The sequence below is a fragment of the Ranitomeya variabilis genome, chromosome 6, assembly GCF_051348905.1.
Source record: "Ranitomeya variabilis isolate aRanVar5 chromosome 6, aRanVar5.hap1, whole genome shotgun sequence".
NCBI lineage: Eukaryota > Metazoa > Chordata > Amphibia > Anura > Dendrobatidae > Ranitomeya > Ranitomeya variabilis.
In genome coordinates, this window is record NC_135237.1 from 478,861,030 (window position 1) to 478,883,698 (window position 22,669).

A 22,669-nucleotide genomic window follows, 5' to 3' on the forward strand; every position below is an offset into this window, starting at 1 on the left:
GAGGAAGATTGTGGAGAAGGACCGATTCCAGACCTTGGGGAACCTGAGGAAGCAGTGGACTGAGTCTGGTGTGGAAACATCCAGAGCCACCGTGCACAGGCGTGTGCAGGAAATGGGCTACAGGTGCCGCATTCCCCAGGTAAAGCCACTTTTGAACCATACACAGCGGCAGAAGCGCCTGACCTGGGCTACAGAGAAGCAGCACTGGACTGTTGCTAAGTGGTCCCAAGTACTTTTTTCTGATGAAAGCAAATTTTGCATGTCATTCGGAAATCAAGGTGCCAGAGTCTGGAGGAAGACTGGGGAGAAGGAAATGCCAAAATGCCTGAAGTCCAGTGTCAAGTACCCACAGTCAGTGGTGTGGGGTGCCATGTCAGCTGCTGGTGTTGGTCCACTGTGTTTCACCAAGGGCAGGGTCAATGCAGCTAGCTATCAGGAGATTTTGGAGCACTTCATGCTTCCTGGCACCTGCTCACAGTGCCAAAACCACTGGTAAATGGTTTACAGACCATGGTATTACTGTGCTCAATTGGCCTGCCAACTCTCCTGACCTGAACCCCATAGAGAATCTGTGGGATATTGTGAAGAGAAAGTTGAGAGACGCAAGACCCAACACTCTGGATGAGCTTAAGGCCGCTATTGAAGCATCCTGGGCCTCCATAACATCTCAGCAGTGTCACAGGCTGATTGCCTCCATGCCACGCCGCATTGAAGCAGTCATTTCTGCCAAAGGATTCCCGACCAAGTATTGAGTGCATAACTGAACATTATTATTTGATGGTTTTTTTGTTTGTTATTAAAAAACACTTTTATTTGATTGGACGGTTGAAATATGCTAATTTATTGAGACAGGTTTTTTGGGTTATCAGGAGTTGTAGGCCAAAATCATCAGTATTAAAACAATAAAAGACCTGACAAATTTCAGTTGGTGGATAATGAATCTATAATATATGAAAGTTTAATTGTAATCATTACATTATGGTAAATAATGAAATTTAACACTATATGCTAATTTTTTGAGAAGGACCTGTATATATAAAGCTGAGTATATGTGTGTGTATGTATCAAGCCCCTGCCAGTACAGGCCACATCTAGCTCCGTCGTGTCTAGAATGGAATTGCTCCTGTGAGAAATGACGTCAAGGGAAATGGAGGAGCCTCATGATTACACTGCTGTGCTCATAACAGGAAGTTGCTGTGCTTGTGTGAGGGGAAGAGAGGAGTGAGGTGAAAATGAGAGGAGTGAGGCGACAATGAAAAGGCTCTTGAATGAGTTGAAAATAAAATACTATTAATACTTGGGTAATCATTTGTCTAATTTGTGTTGCAAATCTGTAGTGTTGAATATATGATGTGAAATGTTTTTATGTGCAATATAATCATTATAATTTGTTATAACTAGCCAGTTAATTACTATGCCCGAGTTCTTCAGCTAGTCTTGTATATTTTTGTAAACACTGCCTATCTTTCTGGATTAAATATAAAATATAATTGCTTTGTTCCTCTTGCTCTGTAAACCGCAACCCTGAAGCCATACGCTACCTGTAACACGTGTCCAATCAGTCTGTATACATGATTGGTGTGGCAGCTGGTGGTTCTTTTTAGTTATTGCACTGCTGGCAGTGACTGTGACGTGGTATATATACCCACTCCTCAATAAAATAAAGGGAACACTAAAATCCTACATCCTAGATATCATTGAATGAAATATTCCTGTTGTAAATCTTTAGTCATTACATAGTGGAATGTGTTGAGAATAAAGCATAAAAATGGTCAACGTAAATCACAAATAATATCCCATGGAGGTCTGGAGTTGGAATGATGCTCAAAATCAAAGTGGAAACTGAAGTTACAGGCTGATCCAACTTCAGTGGAAATGCCTCAAGACGAGGAAATGATGCTCAGTAGTGTGTGTGGCCTCCACGTGCCTGTATGACCTCCCTACAACGCCTGGGCATGCTCCTGAGGGATCTCCTCCCAGACCCGGACTAAAGCATCCGCCAACTCCTGGACAGTCTGTGGTGCAAAGTGACATTGCTGCGAGACATGATGTCCCAGATGTGTTCAATCGGATTCAGGTCTGGGTGGGCCAGTCCATAGCTTCAATGCCTTCATCTTGCAGGAACTGCTGACACACTCTAGCCACATGAGGTCTGGCATTGTCCTGCATTAGGAGGAACCCAGGGCCAACCGCACCAGCATATGTTCTCACAAGGGGTCTGAGGATCTCATCTTGGTACCTAATAGCAGTCAGGCTACCTCTGGCGAGCACATGGAGGGCTGTGCAGCCCTCCAAAGAAATGCCACCCCACACCATTACTGACCTAGTGCCAAACCTGTCATGCTGAAGGATGTTGCAGGCAGATCGCTCTCCACGGCATCTCCAGACTCTGTCACTTGTGCTTCTGGTGTTCTGTGGCAAATGCCAAGCGTCCTGCACGGTGTTGGGCTGTGAGCACAACCCCATCTGTGGATGTTGGACACTCAGACCATCCTCATGGAATCGGTTTTTAGCCATTTGTGCAGACACATGCACATTTGTGGCCTGCTGGAGGTCATTTTGCAGGGCTCTGGCAGTGCTTCTTGCACAAAGGCTGAGGTAGCGGTCCTGCTGCTGGGTTGGTGCCCTCCTACGGCCCCCTCTGCATCTTTTGGTAGCACCTCCAGCCTCTGGCCACTACGCTGACAGACACAGCAAACCTTCTTGCCACAGCTTGCATTGATGTGCCATCCTGGATGAGCTGCACTACCTGAGCCACTTGTGTGGGTTGCAGAATCCGTCTCATGCTACCACGAGTGTGAAAGTACAATCAGCATTCAAAAGTGACCAAAACATCAGCCAGAAAGCATTGGTACTGAGATGTGGTCTGTGGTCCCCCCACCTGCAGAACCACTCCTTTATTGAGTGTCTTGATAATTGCCAATAATTTCCATCTGTTGTCTATTCCATTTTCTCAACAGCATGTGAAATTGATTGTCAAACAGTGTTGCTTCCTAAGTGGACAGTTTAATTTCAGAGAACTTTGACTTAGTTGGAGTTATATTCTGTTGTGTAAGTGTTCCCTTTATTATTTTGAGCAGTGTATAAATATTCCATGCGTTGGAATCAGATGTGTACCTACAATACTCTCAGGGTATGTGGACACGTAGAATGAACCTCTGCGGATGCTTCCGCACCTGTTTTAAAAAATCCTCAGGTAAAAAAACACTGCGTTTTACCTGCAGGTTTACCACGGATTTTATGCGGATTCCAACTGCGGTTTTACACCTGCGGATTCCTATAATGGAGCAGATGTAAACTGCTGCGGAATCCGAACAAAGAATGATCATGCTGAAGAATAAACAACGCAGCGTTTCCGTGCATTTTTTTCCGCAGCATGTGCACTGCAGATTTTGTTTTCCATAGGTTTACATTGTACTGTAAACTCATGGAAAACAGCTGCGAATCCGCAATGTGTGCACATAGCCTTCCCCAATAACCAGCCTGATATAGTGAAAGCAGCCGCGGTCTCATCCAGATCATCCATGGGATGTGTGTGATCATTCCGGTATTATCTGTACCAAAGTGGTAACAATGGTGGGTTTTGTGTGACCCTCCGGCTGCATATTCTTGACAATAGCACTTTCCCTCAACTGGTCAGCTGCATGCATTCACCTTCCTCATGATTCCTGTGCTTTTCCCAATCCTCCTCTAATACCTTAGGAGCAGTGCTAATCGTGGGGCAGCAATCACCCGCCATGTCACAGTCCATCGAGACACTGGTCAGCTGCACGCGACAAGCTTTCTTGAAGCGGGTGGCTTTTACATTTTTTTTAAATCAAAATTATGTTAACCAAGTACTCTACGTTATTTTCATGCACTATTGCTATTTATTTACTGCAGGATATTTGCTCATTTTGTTTTTATCTTGTGTTTTGTCTGTTTAGTGGCCATTGTGAACACACGCCTACACGCTGCATGGATAACTTATTACAGTTCTTCTCTTTAGGTTTTTAACATTTTAACAGTCCAAATATTTTTAGGAGCAGTGGGGGGAATAATGGGAGAGGAAGTGTCACACTCCCTCTTTCATCCTTGCTTTCAACTGTATCTGCATCCAGCTGATACAGTTAAAGGCACAGGAGCCCCCTAGCGGCCTCATGGCAGTGCAGGGAGATAATAATCTTTATTTTTATATAGCGCTAACATATTCCGCAGCGCTTTACAGTTTTGCACACATTATCATCGCTGTCCCCAATGGGGCTCACAATCTAGATTCCCTATCAGTATGTCTTTTGGAATGTGGGAGGAAACCGGAGAACCCGGAGGAAACCCAAGCAAACACGGGGAGAACATACGAGACGTGTCTAGTTGCTCTGCCACAGAGAACTGTATCGGCACGCTGTGCATGCTGATAATTAGCAGTAGTGTAGCTCCGGGTGGGCCCCTCAAAGTCAAAAGAAAAAATCCAGCTCACCATAGTTGTAGTCCCTGGAGGCTCGGAGCACGGAAACACTGTGTCAAGGCGTGAGGAATGCAGGAAATAGAAAAAAATCCAGCTCAACGAGGTGGTGAAAAAGCAAAATCTTGGTACTTTATTCACTTCATATCAAAAAATAGAGGATAAAACAACAGCACAATATAATTAAAAACACTATCTACGCGTTTCTGGTGACATAGCACCCTTAGTCATGAACAAGTACAAAGTACAGGGCCCGTGCGACCACACCCTCTGCCCCCATCCCCGGTAGCTACGCTACTAATGGCAGCACTTAGTGCATAGAGAAGTATCGGAAATCTGAAAACAAACATGCCAGATCCTTATCTCTCCCAACAATCATGTCAGGGGCTATCAAACAATGTCAACCGAACTTGTCAATATTTCCAGGCTCAAACAACTTTAACCTAATGTGAATTTCAAGAGTATGGGCACTTTTAGGATATATGCACATGATGTCTTTTAGATAACCACAAAACCTGCAAAGTGTTCAGGTGGTAGACACTTCAGGATGCATGAGCAGCGGTTCGCAGCTTATTCTTTCTGGGAGGTAAAACATTACCCTGCCGGTTCTAAACATGTTTTATCTCACAGAAACCAGCATCTGCGATAGCCTGCTGTCCTGTCCGTATACTTTCCTTTGCTTTCTCCCCTGGCCAGGAGATATATGTTCAAACCATGCTCACATATACCGGTAACCTGAAATCTAGTGGTGAGTTAATCATGTAATTAGAACCGTATGTAAAGAAACTCTCGTTTACCTTGGTGGATGGATGTAGCTTGTAATGACAGGCGCCCACCTCTTCGAAGGCATGTGGAAATGCTAGTGGGGGGAGGGGCACTTGTCATTACAAGCTGCATCATGCATACACCAAGGTAAACCGAGTTTCTTTAAATACAGTTCTAATTACAGCTATGTGAATAGTCCCATGACCTGTAATATTATATTCAAAGAAGGCATCTAGGCCCACTTTGTATTTTTTAGCATGGATCAACAGCACACCTTCATGTGGTAGAAGGTCCCATATTCACTACTCTTACAGTTAAGAACCCATGGTTCCACTGCCCTCACTGTAGAGAATCTCCCTCTGATTGGAAGGAAATCTTTTCTATAGAGGATGATCCCGTCTCCGCTGCAGTACGGTTGTACAGACACCATTTAAAGGCTCTCATGCTGGGCCCTCATTTATTTGCATGTATATATGACACGACCAATGGTAGGGGCATTTATTTAGGCCATTTCATCAGTTCCAGAGTCCAGACTCCCCGTGTCATTAACATCAGGACCACAGGAGTGATGATCCACGCTTCCCTATCAGGGGTTCTGAGGATGACCCAACGTTGGTCATGACCGGGGATGTTACCGGCCAGACAATATATTTCCATAGTGTCCAGCCCCTTGCTTGAGGCCTAGCGATTTAAGGCTTTAGAATAGACGTCTGTGGGCTCCTGGGTGTGTAGTGTATAAGCCTCCCAATGTTCTGCTCATTTATACATATTAAGGGATTGGTCTGATCTTCAAACAATCCAAAACCTCAGTCCTGCAGGACTCCTTGTGGTACAGTAAGATGGTCTAATCAGGGTGTAGACCAGTGAAGGAACAGGCCTGTGTTATTAACCCCTTCAAGACTTTTTAGTTTTTGCATTTTCGCTCCCCTCCTTCCCAGAGCCATAACACTTTTATTTTTCCGTCAATATGGCCATGTGAGGGCTTATGTGTTGCAGGACGAGTTGTACGTTTGAACTACACCATTGGTTTTACCATGTCTTGTACTAGAAAACGGGAAAAAAAAATTCCAAGTGTGGTGAAATTGCAAAAAAAGTGCAATCCCGCATTTGTTTTTTGTTTGGCTTTTTTGCTAGGTTCACTAAATGCTAAAACTGACCTGCCAGTATGATTCTCCACGTCATTACGAGTTCATAGACACCTAACATGTCTAGGTTATTTTTTTATCTAAGCGCCGTTTAGCGATCGGGTTAATCCTTTTTTTAAATTGATATATCGGGCAATTCTGAACCCGGCGATACCAAATATGTGTAGGTTTGATTTTTTTTATTGTTTTATTTTGAATGGGCGTAAAGGGGGGGCGATTTAAACTATTTTTTTATTTTTTAAAACATTTTTTTTTTACTTTTGCCATGCTTCAATAGCCTCCATGGGAGACTAGAAGCTGGCACAACTGCATCATCAGATCGCTCCTATGCAGCTGAATTACTGGCTTGCTATGAGCGCTGACCACAGGGTGGTGCTCACAGCAAGCCGACCATCAACAACCAGAGGTCTCAAGGAGACCTCAGGTTGTCATGTCGACGCATTGCTGACCCTCGATCACATGATGGGGGTCGGCAATGAGCGCATTTCCAGACCGATGGCCGGAAGCGGTAGTTAAATGCCGCTGTCAGCGTTTCACAGTGGCATTTAACTAGTTAATAGCGACGGGTGGATCACGATTCCATCTGCCGCTATTGCGTGCACATGTCAGCTGACACGTTGCGACTGATGTGGGCTCAGCGCCGGAGCCCACATCAAAGGGGGAGACACGACATGCGCTGTACTAGTACGGCGCATGTCGTGAAGGGGTTAAGCACATGCGAGGTTATTGGTCTGCAGCCATCCTCATGGTGGTTGTGGCAGCGGCTATCACCACACCTCTGCTGTGCAATAAGAGGTGTTAAGGTCTATTCTATGGCTGCAGTGGTTATAAGCAGAGTTGAGCAAATATGTTCATAATCGGTTGCCGAATCTGAATTTGCCATATTCGTGCCAAATTTCTGTTTGACGATCGGTTCCAAACATTCGGTAATTTCTACTCCCATTGACTCTAATGACGTTCGGTGAATATTGCAACACCAATATTCGCTGACAATCATAATCGGAACAGAATTTTGAAAAATTTGCTCAACTCTAGTTATAAAGTATAATCCGTAGCAGTCACTGGTGTTCATCATTGGTGTTGGGGTACAACAGCGGAGTCTCTCCATTTCCGCTGTGTAATTGGTCTACCACATTTATCTACTATATAATTGCCTAAGGGGTACTTCCGTCTGTCCTTCTGTCTGTAACGGTTATTCGTTCGCTGATTGGTCTCGGCAGCTGCCTGTCATGGCTGCCGCGACCAATCAGCGACGCGCACAGTCCGGAAGAAAATGGCCGCTCCTTACTCCCCGCACTCACTGCCCGGCGCCCGCATACACCCCTCCAGTCTGCCCTAACACAGGGTTACTGGCAGCGGTAACGGACCGCGTTATGCCGCGGTGTAATGCACTCCGTTACCGCTGCTATTAACCCTGTGTGACCAACTTTTTGCTATTCATGCTGCCTATGCGGCATGAATAGTAAAACGATCTAATGTTAAAAATAAAAAAAATCGTTATATACTCACTGTCCGTCGGCCCCCTGATCGACAACAGGCCTTTACCGCTCGCGACGCTGACCGCTCCATGCTGCGAGACCGCTACGTCATCATCTCACGAGACCGCAATGCACTCTTGGGACCGGTGCGCACCAGCAGCGTCGGTAACCACTTCGCCGGAAGGTGAGTATATAACTCTTTTTTATTTTATTTCTATTTTTAACAGGAATATGATGCCCACATTGCTATATACTACGTGGCTGGGTAATATACAACGTGACTATACAACGTGGGCTGCGCAATGTACAGCGTGGGCTGCGCAATGTACAGCGTGGGCTGCGCAATGTACAGCGTGGGCTGCGCAATGTACAGCGTGGGCTGCGCAATGTACAGCGTGGGCTGCGCAATGTACAGCGTGGGCTGCGCAATGTACAGCGTGGGCTGCGCAATGTACAGCGTGGGCTGCGCAATGTACAGCGTGGGCTGCGCAATGTACAGCGTGGGCTGCGCAATGTACAGCGTGGGCTGCGCAATGTACAGCGTGGGCTGCGCAATGTACAGCGTGGGCTGCGCAATGTACTGCGTGGCCTGCGCAATGTACTACGTGGCCTGTGCTATAAACTACGCATACATATTCTAGAATACCCGATGCGTTAGAATCGGGCCACCATCTAGTGCTAAATATTTGGCATTACAGACATATGTGATACTTGCTACGGTGACTTATCCTTGCATAGTTGTCTATTTTCTTATGGTTTTACAGATCATTTATTAGATTTAAACTAGTTTTGCAAAGCTGCGGCGGGTGCCAACAGCCTTGGTCTGCGGCGGGTGCCAACAGCCTTGGTCTGCTGCGGGTGCCAACAGCCTTTGCCTGCTGCGGGTGCCCACAGCCTTGGCCTGCGGCGGGTGCCAACAGCACAACTACTGTCATCCCTCTGACATAACTACGTTATACTGCACTAAATCACTTGCCATCTTGATGTACAGTCGTCATTTTGTGGGAAGAGGTTACACTGCTGTATAAAATCTTCCTTTGTAGCTGGTAAAAGTCAACAGCCAGCAACTTGGAGGTAAAATTACGACAGACCATGCAGGTTTTATAAATGGATTTATTGTTATGTGACCAGAGTGCGATGCCTCCATAGGAAACCTAAAAGACAAAAAGCAGAGAATTAAAAAAAAAGCACAAGGATATAAAGTCTACACTTTACAGACAGCGATACCATGTAGTTAAATGCTAAACAGTGATGCTGGGCGATGTCTGCCACCTCCTGTGACCAGCGCATGGTCGCGTTATTCCAGTCTTAGACATGAACTGGAGTCGGAATAACCCTTTAACCCACGTTATACACAGATTTATTACAACTCTGAGTGTAAAAAGGTGAATGCTGCTGCCAGGTATTTTTGCTGTAACGCAATATATCCAGCGTGTGGTCACCACCGAGTATACAGCACTTGTGTGAGACACGAAGTCACATCCACCCTTGAGTATTTGGTCACCAATTTGCATGGGGTTTTTTGTCCCATTTTTTAAGCGTAAAACCAGGAACAGATTCTAAATACAAAAATAATAGCAACAGTAATCACGTCACAAATATGACAATTTCTTCAGTTGTCAGCACAGGAGAAAAAAAAAAAAAAAAGGGTTCCTCTCTAAAGCTCACTGACAAACTCAGAGGCTGAAGAAGGTAAAACGTGCAATAGTTGTAATGAATCCAAATGTATTTTTACATGCACAGAGAAGATCAGGTAACAATAGTATGCAACCACTTCAAGATCAAGCCGATTACACCCGTTCCTGACACTTTCTGCACGTGGGTTAGGCTAAGTTCACATTTGCGTTCGGGGGGCTTTGCTGAGGGCTGCGCACGTCCTCCGTTAAGCCCCGCCTACTTCCGCATGCGTCCTGCGTATTTATCTTTAAAGGGAATCTGTCACCCCAAAATTCAGCTATAAGCTGCGGCCTCCGGCATCAGGGGCTTATCTACAGCATTCTGTAATGCTGTAAATAAGCCCCCGATGTATCCTGAAAGAGAAGAAAAACAAGTTAGATTATACTCACCCAGGGGCGGTCCGGTCTGATGGGTGTCACAGGTCCAGGTCTAGCGCCTCCCATCTTCATAGGATGACGTCCTCTTCCTGCCGGGGCTCCGGCACAGGTGTACTTTATCTGCCCTGTTGAGGACAGAGCAAAGTACTGCAGTGCGCAGACGCCGCGGCAGGAAGACAAGAAGAGGACGTAATCGTAAGAGGATGGGAGGCACCGGACCCAGACCTGTGACGCCCATCGGACTGGACCACCCCTGGGTGAGTATAATCTAACTTGTTTTTCTTCTCTTTCAGGATACATCGGGGGCTTATCTACAGCATTACAGAATGCTGTAGATAAGCCCCTGATGCCGGTGGCCGCAGCTTATAGCCGAATTTTGGGGTGACAGATTCCCTTTAACATTGGGTACGCAGGACACTGGAAAGCAACAAGTGGCTGCTCCCACCCTACACCCAGCGATCAGAGGACTCTTGTTCAGGGCTATGTATACAGCGATAAGGAAAGCAGCTCTAGATGGGAAAAGAAAACAAACAGGCTCTGCCTTCTATGTAAGGAGTCCGGCTTCAGACTCCCTACATAGAAGGCGAAGCATGTTTGTACCCGACGGAAAGAAGACCGCTTCCACAGGATCTCGTTCAACTGCTATATACTACAGAATACAACATTTTACAGGTGCTCAGTGCATCATAGCGGGGCCAAATATTTAAGTGCATCTTCCTACCTGCTTGGTTTTCCACTTATGTCTATTAAGCCCCGGAGCTTTTCGGTTTTGCATTTTCGTTTTTCGCTCCCCTCCTTCCCAGAGCCATAACTTTTTTAATTTTCCGTCAATGTGGCCATGTGAGGGCTTACTTTTTGCGGGCGAGTTGTACTTTTGAACGATATCATTGGTTTTACCATGTCATGTACGAGAAAATGGGAAAAAAAAATCTAAGCGCCTTGAAATTGCAAAAAAAGTGCAATCCCACACTTGTTTTTTGTTTGGCTTTTTTGCTAGGTTCACTAAATGCTAAAACTGACCTGATATTATGATTCGCCGGGTCAGTACAGGTTCATAGATAAAAAATAGCCTAGACATGTTTGGGGTCTAAGTGGTATAAAAAACAAAAACTTTGCTTAAAAAAAAAAAAAAATTGCAATTTTCCGATACACGCAGCGTCTCCATTTTTCGTGATATTGGGTTGGGTGAGGGCTTATTTTTTGCGTGCCGAGCTGACGTTTTTAATAATACCGTTTTGGTGCAGATACGTTCTTTTGATCGCCCATTATTGCATTTTAATGGAATGTCACGGCGACCAGAACGTAATTCTGGCGGTTTTAATTTTTTTCTCACGACGATGTTTGGCAATCAGGTTAATCCTTTTTTTTTTTATTGATAGATCGGGCGATTCTGAACTCGGCGATACCAAATATGTCTATGTTTGATTTATTTTATTGTTTTATTTTGAATGGGGCAAAAGGGGGGTGATTTAAACTTTTATATTTTTTCATATTTTAAAAAACTTTTTTGTTTTTAAACCTTTGCCATGCTTCAATAGCCTCCATGGGAGACTAGAAGCTGGCATAGCCTGATCGGCTCTGCTACATAGGAGCGATGCTCAGATCAGCTATGTAGCAGAATAAAGGTATGTGTCCATGTTCAGGAAACGCTGCGTTTTTGACGCAGCGTTGAGCCGCAGCGTCAAAAACGCAGCGTCCAGATGTTACAGCATAGTGGAGGGGATTTAATGAAATCCCGTCTCCACTGTGCATTAAAAAACGCATGCGTTTTTCCCGCAAAAACGCACATGCGGTGCGTTTTTACAGAATGCAGCATGTTGCTACAATGAGCAAAACACGCAGGAACACCGCAGGTGACCTGCCAGTGACCTCAGGTGCATTTTACCTGCATAAAATCCTGACCACGTTCAGGTTTGCTTCAGGCTTTGGACACATACCCTTACAGCATTGCTATGAGCGCCGACTGCAATCTGGCATCTACAACCATAGAGGTCTGCTGGAGACCTCTGGTTGTCATGCCGACGCACCGCTGACCCCGATCACGTGACGGGGGTCAGCGGTGCGTGCATTTCCAGCCGATGACTGGAAGCGCTTCTTAAATGCCCCTGTCAGAGTTTGACAGCGGCATTTAACTAGTTAATCGTGATTCCACCCACGCCTATTGTGGACACATGTCAGCTGTTCAAAACAGCTGACATGTCCCAGCTTTGATGCAGGCTCACCGCCGGAGCTCACACCATAGCGGGGGTTCTGCCATCAGACGTACTATTCTGTCCGATGGCAGAAAGGGGTTAAAGAAGATAAAATGGAGATCTAGAGAAAACGAGTCAGTGGGAAGGTGCACTTAAAATGTTAATGTACTGTTCAATAAATCAATAGTACACATGAAAATAAGCAACTTTGAAAAACAATTTATCAGGGAAATCCACTTCTTTCGCTTCCAGGACTGATCAGTCACTCATTTTTTAGGTAAAATCAAATTTAGCTCCTCCCATCTATATAGCAGACGGCGGCTGCTACTGGTTAGATAGAAGGTAAGGAGCTGTCTCTAGCTCCTCCCATCTATATAGGAGATGGTGGGTGCTACTGGTTAGATAGAAGGTAAGGAGCCCTGTCTCTAGCTCCTCCCATCTATATAGGAGATGGTGGATGCTACTGGTTAGATAGAAGGTAAGGAGCTCTGTCTCTAGCTCCTCCCATCTATATAGGAGATGGTGGGTGCTACTGGTTAGATAGAAGGTAAGGAGCTCTGTCTCTAGCTCCTCCCATCTATATAGGAGATGGCGGCTGCTACTGGTTAGATAGAAGATAAGGAGCCCTGTCTCTAGCTCCTCCCATCTATATAGGAGATGGCGGCTGCTACTGGTTAGATAGAAGGTAAGGAGCTGTCTAGCTCCTCCCATCTATATAGGAGATGGCGGCTGCTACTGGTTAGATAGAAGGTAAGGAGCTGTCTCTAGCTCCTCCCATCTATATAGTAGATGGCGGCTGCTACTGGTTAGATAGAAGGTAAGGAGCCCTGTCTAGCTCCTCCCATCTATATAGGAGATGGTGGGTGCTACTGGTTAGATAGAAGGTAAGGAGCTCTGTCTCTAGGTCCTCCCATCTATATAGGAGATGGTGGGTGCTACTGGTTAGATAGAAGGTAAGGAGCTCTGTCTCTAGCTCCTCCCATCTATATAGGAGATGGTGGGTGCTACTGGTTAGATAGAAGGTAAGGAGCTCTGTCTCTAGCTCCTCCCATCTATATAGGAGATGGCGGCTGCTACTGGTTAGATAGAAGGTAAGGAGCTGTCTCTAGCTCCTCCCATCTATATAGGAGATGGCGGCTGCTACTGGTTAGATAGAAGGTAAGGAGCCCTGTCTCTAGCTCCTCCCATCTATATAGGAGATGGTGGGTGCTACTGGTTAGATAGAAGGTAAGGAGCTGTCTCTAGCTCCTCCCATCTATATAGGAGATGGCGGCTGCTACTGGTTAGATAGAAGGTAAGGAGCCCTGTCTCTAGCTCCTCCCATCTATATAGGAGATGGTGGGTGCTACTGGTTAGATAGAAGGTAAGGAGCCCTGTCTCTAGCTCCTCCCATCTATATAGGAGATGGCGGCTGCTACTGGTTAGATAGAAGGTAAGGAGCTGTCTCTAGCTCCTCCCATCTATATAGGAGATGGCGGCTGCTACTGGTTAGATAGAAGGTAAGGAGCCCTGTCTCTAGCTCCTCCCATCTATATAGGAGATGGTGGGTGCTACTGGTTAGATAGAAGGTAAGGAGCTCTGTCTCTAGCTCCTCCCATCTATATAGGAGATGGTGGCTGCTACTGGTTAGATAGAAGGTAAGGAGCTCTGTCTCTAGCTCCTCCCATCTATATAGGAGATGGTGGCTGCTACTGGTTAGGCTAGGTTCACATAACGTTCTGGCAGTCCGTTAGATGGACAGTGTTACACAGCGGCATAACTCTGTAACACCGTCCGTTAACACTGCCATTAAACTATTTCGGGCGTGCGCTAGCGATGTGCCGCCATTGAGTGACTAGCGCAATCGAATTTTAGCACATGTGTTAACGCAGCCCGTTTAACACATGTGTTGAACGGGCTGCATTAACGTTATGAGAACCTAGCCTTAGATAGAAGGTTAAGGAGCTCTGTCTTTAGCTCCCCCATCTATATAGGAGATGGCGGCTGCTACTGGTTAGATAGAAGGTAAGGAGCCCTGTCTCTAGCTCCTCCCATCTATATAGGAGATGGTGGGTGCTACTGGTTAGATGGAAGGTAAGGAGCTCTGTCTCTAGGTCCTCCCATCTATATAGGAGATGGTGGGTGCTACTGGTTAGATAGAAGGTAAGGAGCTCTGTCTCTAGCTCCTCCCATCTATATAGGAGATGGTGGGTGCTACTGGTTAGGCTAGGTTCACATAACGTTCTGGCAGTCCGTTAGATGGACTGCGTTACACAGCGGCATAACTCTGTAACACAGTCCGTTAACACTGCCATTAAACTATTTCGGGCGTGCGCTAGCGATGTGCCGCCATTGAGTGACGGACCCTGGGACGCGGGCTGCAGCGTTTCCGGGTCCGTCACTGCTAGCGCAGATAGAGCATCTGCTAGCTCTTATCTGCACTAGCGCAATCGAATTTTGGCACATGTGTTAACGCAGCCCGTTTAACGCATGTGTTGAAAGGGCTGCATTAACGTTATGAGAACCTAGCCTTAGATAGAAGGTAAGGAGCTCGGTCTCTAGCTCCTCTCATCTATATAGGAGATGGCGGCTGCTACTGGTCAGATAGAAGGTAAGGAGCTCTGTCTCTAGCTCCTCTCATCTATATAGGAGATGGCGGCTGCTACTGGTCAGATAGAAGGGAGGAGCCCTGTCTCTAGCTCCTCCCATCTATATAGGTGATGGCGGCTGCTACTGGTTAGATAGAAGGGAGGAGCCCTGTCTCTAGCTCCTCCCATCTATATAGGTGATGGCGGCTGCTACTGGTTAGATAGAACGTAAGGCGCTCTGTCTATGTAGAAACAGGAAGTCTCTTATCCCTACACGAGTCTTCAGTCAATGCAAAAAAGTCTCTGCAGGGGAAGGAGTTGAAGAGGGAGATGATTTCTGCAGGGACAAGAGGCTTCCTGTTTCTACATATAGCAAAAAAAAAAAAAAAAAGAATTAACTGGGTAGAAACGTAACATGAGCAACAGTAAGTACTTTGATTGGAGAGGGGGATCGAGTGCTTCTTAGAGCTGTATTCACACAATCTCTGGTATGGGCATCCTGTTCCTCCATGCAGTGTCTCAGCATGGCAGCTCCCGTGGATCTACAGCAATGTCTAAGGTGGCAGTGTGCACCAAAGTTAACTACTTTTTTGTATCTATCCTTGCTGGACTGTATTTTTTTGCACGTTATTAGATTATAAGATTTCTTTTTGTAGAATACATTTGTCAGGTATTTCAATTGGCTGAACAATAAAGGAGCAAAACTGTTGTTGTGCCCATAATGCAGCTTATGCCCAAATTAATGTAGAACTAAAGCCAATCCTGCCCAACCCCCCTAACAATACAGTATTTGGCTGCTTGACGCCATAGGCTGGCCGCCGACTGTTTTGTCGGGTGAATTCTCCTTCTAAAAAACAGAAATTGGTCACAGCCCCAGATCTCTATTGGCTGCACCTCAAGCCAGGTGTAATTCCTGTAAATCAGGCCAGTGAAGACCCCCAACAAGGTGTGTGTGAAAGACGTGTGCAGCCGGGTGTCAGCTGTTATAATGTCACAACGATGCCCACGCGATCCCTGCACCGAGTACATGGCACCACAAATATACTGCATCCGTCACCCAAAGCAGTCTCCAAGAAAGTGGTAACCCACTCATTACGGCTGCCTATTACATAGATGGACAAGACAGCCGAGTGCAGCCGCTGCCGGAGGACCAGCCTGCGGCACCCCAGCTCCATTCTGAGAGGCACCTGAGGACTTGTGTTCCAGCAGATGGAGATGTACAGCGCCAGTCTGGGCAGCCTCTGCTCAGCTAAGCAGTCACTTTCTCCTACAGTTGAAATTAACTTTTTGATGAATGTAATGTGCATGTAGCCGCCACCATTTGTGACCAAACACGGAGGCATCAACAAAACACTGAATAAGAAGCAATACACGCTAGATCTATTGAAAATAAGCAAAGACTAGCTCACACATGCCCTAGGTGATCGGAGGCACGGAATCCACAGGACTAGATGAAACCCAATGTAGGAAAAAAAAGGATTGATCCAGAGTCTAGTGATATTTCAAGATTTATTGGAGAAAAGTGTAAAAACATGGAAAATGCTAATAAAGACAATGCAGCATAGCAGCGGCTAAGCGGTCTTCTTTTTATTAGCATTTCCCATGTTTTTACACTTTCCCCAATAAATCTTAAAAAAATAAAAAAAATCACTAGAAGCTGGATCAATCCTTTGTGTCTACATACTACATCTGTGTTTCCACAAGAGCTATAGCCCCTTCTGAGAGAAGTTAGATCATATGAAGGGCTGTCCTGTAGCCTATAATGGAAGTGGTTGCAGTACAGCATCAGGTCTGAATGGTCCATGTGATCCGGTCACTGAGATCCGACTCATCAACTGATAAAACAGAAGTATCCAGTCAATATATAGTGGCTTACCAGAAGGAATACCCATTAAAATTTAACTTTTAATATAATTTTTTTTTTTAAATTTCAACAAAAAAAAAAAAAAAATAGAAATTACAAATATAAACCAAATCTTATACGGGGAGATACAGATACTAGCTATGGGTATTGTACGCATTGGAGAAGATGTCCGGTATTGGAGGTACCATTAATCCTCCATGATAAATTCTGTTCACAAACCACAACAGAAAATAGTTCAATGCCCAAGGAAACAGTGATAACTACCAGTTTCCCCTTTCACCCCAATATATCCCTAAATATGTCACTACCTTGCCAGAGGTTGGCGCCCTAACGTGAATGCAAAATGGCACCCCCGCTCACCGACGGCAGACCCGGATAACGGCTTTCCTTAGATAATATAATTGGAGCTGGGGGGTCTAGCAGACCAATCGATATATGCACTACTGTGCACCATTAAGACAAATACCATCAGATACACTCACCCCACAACGGGTGTAACACCCCGGAGGGCAGGCCAAGAGTAATTAAATCAGGTGGGACAAGGGGATCAGATAGAGATTGATAAAATCACAGGATGATCGCAAGGGAAGTAATCATTTGTACCACCCACATTCATATACATTATGAGGGCATAAACTGAAAAGAAAAAATAAAGTGACAGGGCGTCCAAATTGAAATGTCACTTATCTGCAGCATCAGACATGTAAACTGCCTCACTGAGCTTCCCCTCCCTCATGAAGTTCCTCGGGAGGCTCACGGCAATAGTGGTGCCACAATACTGACATCCATGATATGCCGCGGCCTAGTTGCAGGTCTCAATATCCATTACTAGTTACATTTTCCGTATCTGACCTTTTAGATTGGGTTTACTTTTCTAATTTCTATTTTTTTGTTGGAATTTTTCAAAAATTCTGTATCAAAACTTCCATTGTAATGGGTATTTCTTCTGGTAAGTCACCAACTGATACCATCTGTACAGCACCAGGTGAGGGGCAGACAGTTCGCCCACCCCCTGCATGCCCAATCCTTAGAAGGCATCTAACAGCCATCATATGGGGGGGCTGTGCTTCAATACTCGCACCGATGTTACCGGCGGACAGAAGCTGCCCGTGTCTACTGCTCCCACCAAAACACGAGGTGCTGTAAAACCAGCCCGTAAGAACATATAACCTTAGTCACCTTAGTTCATCCTCTTTATCAGTCTGTTGATCTGGTCTTCCCTGTTTCCTGCATCTCCACCTTCCACAAAGTGTGTGGTTTTCTTCTTCATGCCGCCCCTGGGGGAGGACAGCTTGAACGGCCAGAGGAAGTTGTTTGCAGCTTTGAAGTTTTTGCCAACTGTGTAGATCTCATGGATCAGATCTTCGACACAAATGATGCCATGTTTGCCTGATAAGAAGCAAAAAACTTAGTATGGCCTTAAGAATTGTCATTGCAGACTGATACAATAAGGTCAGACAACCCTCCATAGACTCCTCATACGAAGTGCATGGGAGCACACAGATTGAGGACGGATGTAGATTTTCCATGGCATTTCTGCATACATTATATTCAGATTTTTCAATGTATTTCACCCTTTTCACTACAAAGGGGTGAATCTGCAGAAAAACAGTCCTCATCTCCTTAGCTAGTGCTATATTACACTGCAGATTTCACACAGAGCTGCACAAAATCTGCATCTTGTGTAACCCCTTTAGATCAGGATGGGACAGATTACTGGCCTTCAGAAGCCAGGTTACAGCTCACAAACACATCAATGGCTACTAGTCCCCAGCTGCTGCCCTCAACCAATATTCCACTCTAACCTAGTGTAGCTGTACTGATCTAAGGAGAATACATCACAACATACCAAGGCGCCGCTCAATGTAAGAGTTCTGAGTCAGAGGAATACGCTGCTTCTTAATCTTCAGGTAACCTCGCTTGTAGATCAACGTCTTCACTGACTTCAGATTGGGATAACTGTAATATAACACAAAATGGTCACGTGAAAAGCCAAAAGAGACAGAAGAACAGACATCCTCCTCCCAATACTGCTTTTTCCAATCTGCCACGAACATCTACATTGATAAACCACAGCCCGGCCCGTGAGTCACCAACATGTACGGCAGGGCTCCCTTCTAGAGAACCCCTAAAGAGTCCATAGCTCTTATCAGACCAACAGTACAGCAATCTGTCCCTGAAATGAGCGGCCCTTACAGCATATTCAGGGGACAGTTCAGCTTTAATGATTTTATACAGAAAGGACACCAACTTGAGGAATTGTTTCTTATTGCTATGGGAAGGGTGTTTTTTGGTTGTGTTTTTTTTTGTTTTTTTCAAGTCAGCAGCACATTACTCACCCCCAGGCAATGTAGGGCTCCACCAATCGGAGCATATTGATAGAAGTCTTGTTGAGCTTCACAAAGGTGCCATTGAAAATCTGACGCAGACGTAGGAGTTGCAATACTTTACGGACCTTTGGGCTGACACCATTGATACTGGAGAAAAAATAAATAAATAAAGGTTAATACGGACATGTAGATCGTTTACATCATGATCTGGATTGTCAGAAGTACAAATTATGGCAAATGAGAACATTCAGCTGTGTGTAATGTGAACTAACAAATGCAGGCACCAAGTGAATTTAGCGCTCAATGCCATACAATGCAAACATTAGGACGAGACGACAGCGGGATGACAAAATCACTGGCCCTATGACACCAAGTCCACAGTTCTGTTAACTATCTTATATTTGGAATGCAGCAGGAGACCGCTTACATTTTTCCTATACAGAGGAGCTCCCGGGCGCCCAACTATGCTGAGGCTGAGTATAGGCCTCATTTAAGTGAATGGGACCGGCTCTAACTCTCTGCAATACTGTGTCAGGGAAACTTAGAAGGAAACACAGTGCCACAGCAGGAAGACCACACGGAAGGTTCACTCAGGACGGATGTGCTACAGAATTTCCTCCAGACTTGTGGAATATCCGCACTGTATTTCAGTGACAGCAAAATGGATACGATTTTACAGATCTCATCCACTCGCTGCAGAAATTAACCAGCGGTGCAGATTTTAACCCTATTGCAGTGAAATCCACATCAGAGCCCTGGACAGATCATGTGCAAAAATCCAGTTAGGAATGTGTGAATGTACCCTTATAATATTTAGCTCTCTAAAGTAACGGGATATAGCCCGAAGACACATCCACATGAGATTACCAGATTCTTACCCGCGAATTCTGATGACAAAAGCCAATTTGGGCTCGGCAGGGACATAGTAGTTTCCAGCTTTACGGGCCATTCTTGCCATACGTAGCTCCTTCCTGTACATCTGCCTGTACTCCTTGTAGTAGTTCTCTGCCCGCTTGTAGATAATCTTCCTTTTTTCCTTACGGACCTGTCACGGAAATATACAGTAAAGCACATTCCCAAACTGCAGCTCTCTGTAGGCATGTGCAGCCCCCTTAAACACAGCAGGCAATTACCCCTCACCTTTTTATCTTTCAGGACCTTCTTGATCCTTTTGGCCTTGGCAACTGCATAAGCCTTGCGCTTCTTCACAAGGCTTTCTGGAACGGATGGCAACTTTTTTCCTCTGCAATAGAAGATATTTGTTATTGTAACATTTTACACAAGAAATAAAGCAACGCAAACAACACCCGTTACTTCTCATGAGCACGCCATTTGTGGGGGGCGCCGAATCTTAACCACCTTTTCTATAGCACTAAGAAGATGTACAGCACGTCACAATCCGGGAAGATAAGGCACATTCTTGGCCATAAGGCTATGGGCACACGTTGCGGATTTACTGTGGATCCGCAGAATTTTTTTCCGCGCAGAAACTCTGCAGATCCGCAAGTGATTTACAGTACAATGTAAATCAATGGGAAAAAAAAATGCTGTGCTAATGGTGCGGAAAATTCCGCACGGAAAACGATGCGGACTAAAAGAAGGAGCATGTCATTTATTTGTGCGGATCTGCAGTGTTTTTGTACCTATTCCATTATAGAAATCCACAGGAGTAAAAACGCATGAAATTCGCACCTGCGTTTTCTGCCAAAAGATGCAGGATCCGCACAAAAAATTCCAGAGGCAAATCCGCAACATGTGCACATTTTAACATCTAGCGGCCACACTCTACGGAGGGGTCTACTCAACCAGTATTCCGCAAAACTTTCTGCACAACTCCAATGTGTAGAACTAAAGGGATTTTCCTATATTAGTAACAGTACATCATTACAGTGATCACTCAAGGAATGACCAACCCGACTCATCCTCAGACTGAAGGGACCCACAGATTTTTATATGCAGATCCTGGAAGGGACACAGCAAAGGGAGAGAATAAAGGGCACCCGATGCTCCCCCCTCATTCTGAGGCTTAGTGGTGATCAGAGGTCAGACCCTTAGTCGCGACTAGTGATGAGCGAGCACGCTCGGGTGCTAACCGAGTGTTTTCTGTGTGCTCGAATAATATGTAAGTCCCCACGGCAGCTAGACAGCACAAGACATGCAGGAAATCCCTAGCACCCAAGCATGCCCGCTCATCACTGGTCGCTAGTAATGGTCAGACCTCTGATCACCACTAACCCTGAGGACGAGGGAGGAGCACCGGGTCCCCTTTAATCTCTCCCTGTGCAATGTCTCTTCCAGAATCTGCATTCAGCCCCATTCACTAGATTGAAGCCGTCCTGTGATGGTGACTGGAGACGTCTCATATAAAAATCTGTGGGCCCCTGCAGTCTGAGCAAGGATGGAGGTGGTCCTCGAGTGATCACTGTAATGATGTGGGGGGGCTCTGTGTATACAGGGAGCAGCAGACCGACGTTATATAAGGGGCCTCGGAATACACGGGGTGCAGACAACCCCTATATAAGAGGGCTGTGTGTATACAGGGGCAGCAGACCACCTCTATATAAGGGGGGGGCTGTGTGTATACAGGGAGCAGCAGACAGAGCTGTGTATACAGGAGCAGCAGACCACCCCTATATAAGGGGGCTGTGTGTATACAGGAGCAGCAGACCGACATTATATAAGGGGGCTGTGTGTATACAGGGAGCAGCAGACAGAGCTGTGTGTATACAGGAGCAGCAGACCACCCCTATATAAGGGGGCTGTGTGTATACAGGAGCAGCAGACCACCCCTATATAAGGGGGCTGTGTGTATACAGGAGCAGCAGACCGACATTATATAAGGGGGCTGTGTGTATACAGGGAGCAGCAGACAGAGCTGTGTGTATACAGGAGCAGCAGACCACCCCTATATAAGGGGGCTGTGTGTATACAGGAGCAGCAGACCGACATTATATAAGGGGGCTGTGTGTATACAGGGAGTAGCAGACCACCTGTGTATAAGGGGGCTGTGTGTATACAGGAGCAGCAGACCGACATTATATAAGGGGGCTGTGTGTATACAGGGAGTAGCAGACCACCTGTATATAAGAGGGCTGTATGTATACAGGAGCAGCAGACCGACATTATATAAGGGGGCTGTGTGTATACAGGAGCAGCAGACCGACATTATATAAGGGGGCTGTGTGTATACAGGGAGTAGCAGACCACCTGTGTATAAGGGGGCTGTGTGTACACAGGGAGTAGCAGACCACCTGTGTATAAGGGGGCTGTGTGTACACAGGGAGTAGCAGACCACCTGTATATAAGGGGGCTGTGTGTATACAGGAGCAGCAGACCGACATTATATAAGGGGGCTGTGTGTATACAGGGAGCAGCAGACCGACATTATATAAGGGGGCTGTGTGTATACAGGGAGCAGCAGACCACCCCTATATAAGGGGCCTAGCAGTACACCGGGCGCCTCCTCCCCAGTCTGACAGCCCGGACTCGCACCCGGGTGACTGGGCACAGTGGCGGCCGCACCGTGGCTCGGATGCAGGATCCAGCAGGGCTCAGCCAGCACCAGGCCGCAGGGCCCAGCCAGCACCAGGCCGCAGCACCAGCCGCTGTGGTCGGGTTCACACATCAGCGGTAAATCCGGAGCCTGGACGCCGTGAAGTCCAGCAATAAGGCGCACCCCGCGGTCCCCATAGTGTCCGCCATCTATGCGGGCGCACAGACTACACGATATCGCTACAGAACTGCAGGATGACGGCGGATGAATCAGAGGCCATGATTTACTCACTCTGTCCCCGCCATCTTCACCACCGGAAAAGAGGGTAACACGCATGCGC

The 22,669-nt window shown here is 46.1% G+C and overlaps 1 protein-coding gene across 1 annotated transcript; it reads right to left on the reverse strand.

Moving 5' to 3' along the window:
• Positions 1-8,924: 8,924 nt before the first annotated feature.
• On the reverse strand, positions 8,925-22,660 carry RPL7 (ribosomal protein L7). The gene is made up of 7 exons (XM_077270653.1): positions 22,621-22,660; positions 19,977-20,079; positions 19,715-19,881; positions 18,846-18,983; positions 18,356-18,465; positions 17,686-17,895; positions 8,925-8,983 (listed from the first exon to the last, which is right to left on the reverse strand). The coding sequence occupies exons 1-6, from the start codon at positions 22,632-22,634 to the stop codon at positions 17,687-17,689; spliced, it is 741 nt and encodes a 246-aa protein (XP_077126768.1). The 5' UTR covers positions 22,635-22,660; the 3' UTR covers positions 8,925-8,983; position 17,686.
• Positions 22,661-22,669: the final 9 nt, after the last annotated feature.

Bases quoted from the DNA above. Each gene is read 5' to 3' on its own strand.
- RPL7 (XM_077270653.1), bottom strand. The intron at 19,882-19,976 runs GTGAGGGGTAAT...TTTCCGTGACAG, and splicing joins AGGTCCTGAAAGATAAAAAG to GTCCGTAAGGAAAAAAGGAA. The intron at 18,984-19,714 runs GTAAGAATCTGG...TTTTTTCTCCAG, and splicing joins TTTGTCATCAGAATTCGCGG to TATCAATGGTGTCAGCCCAA.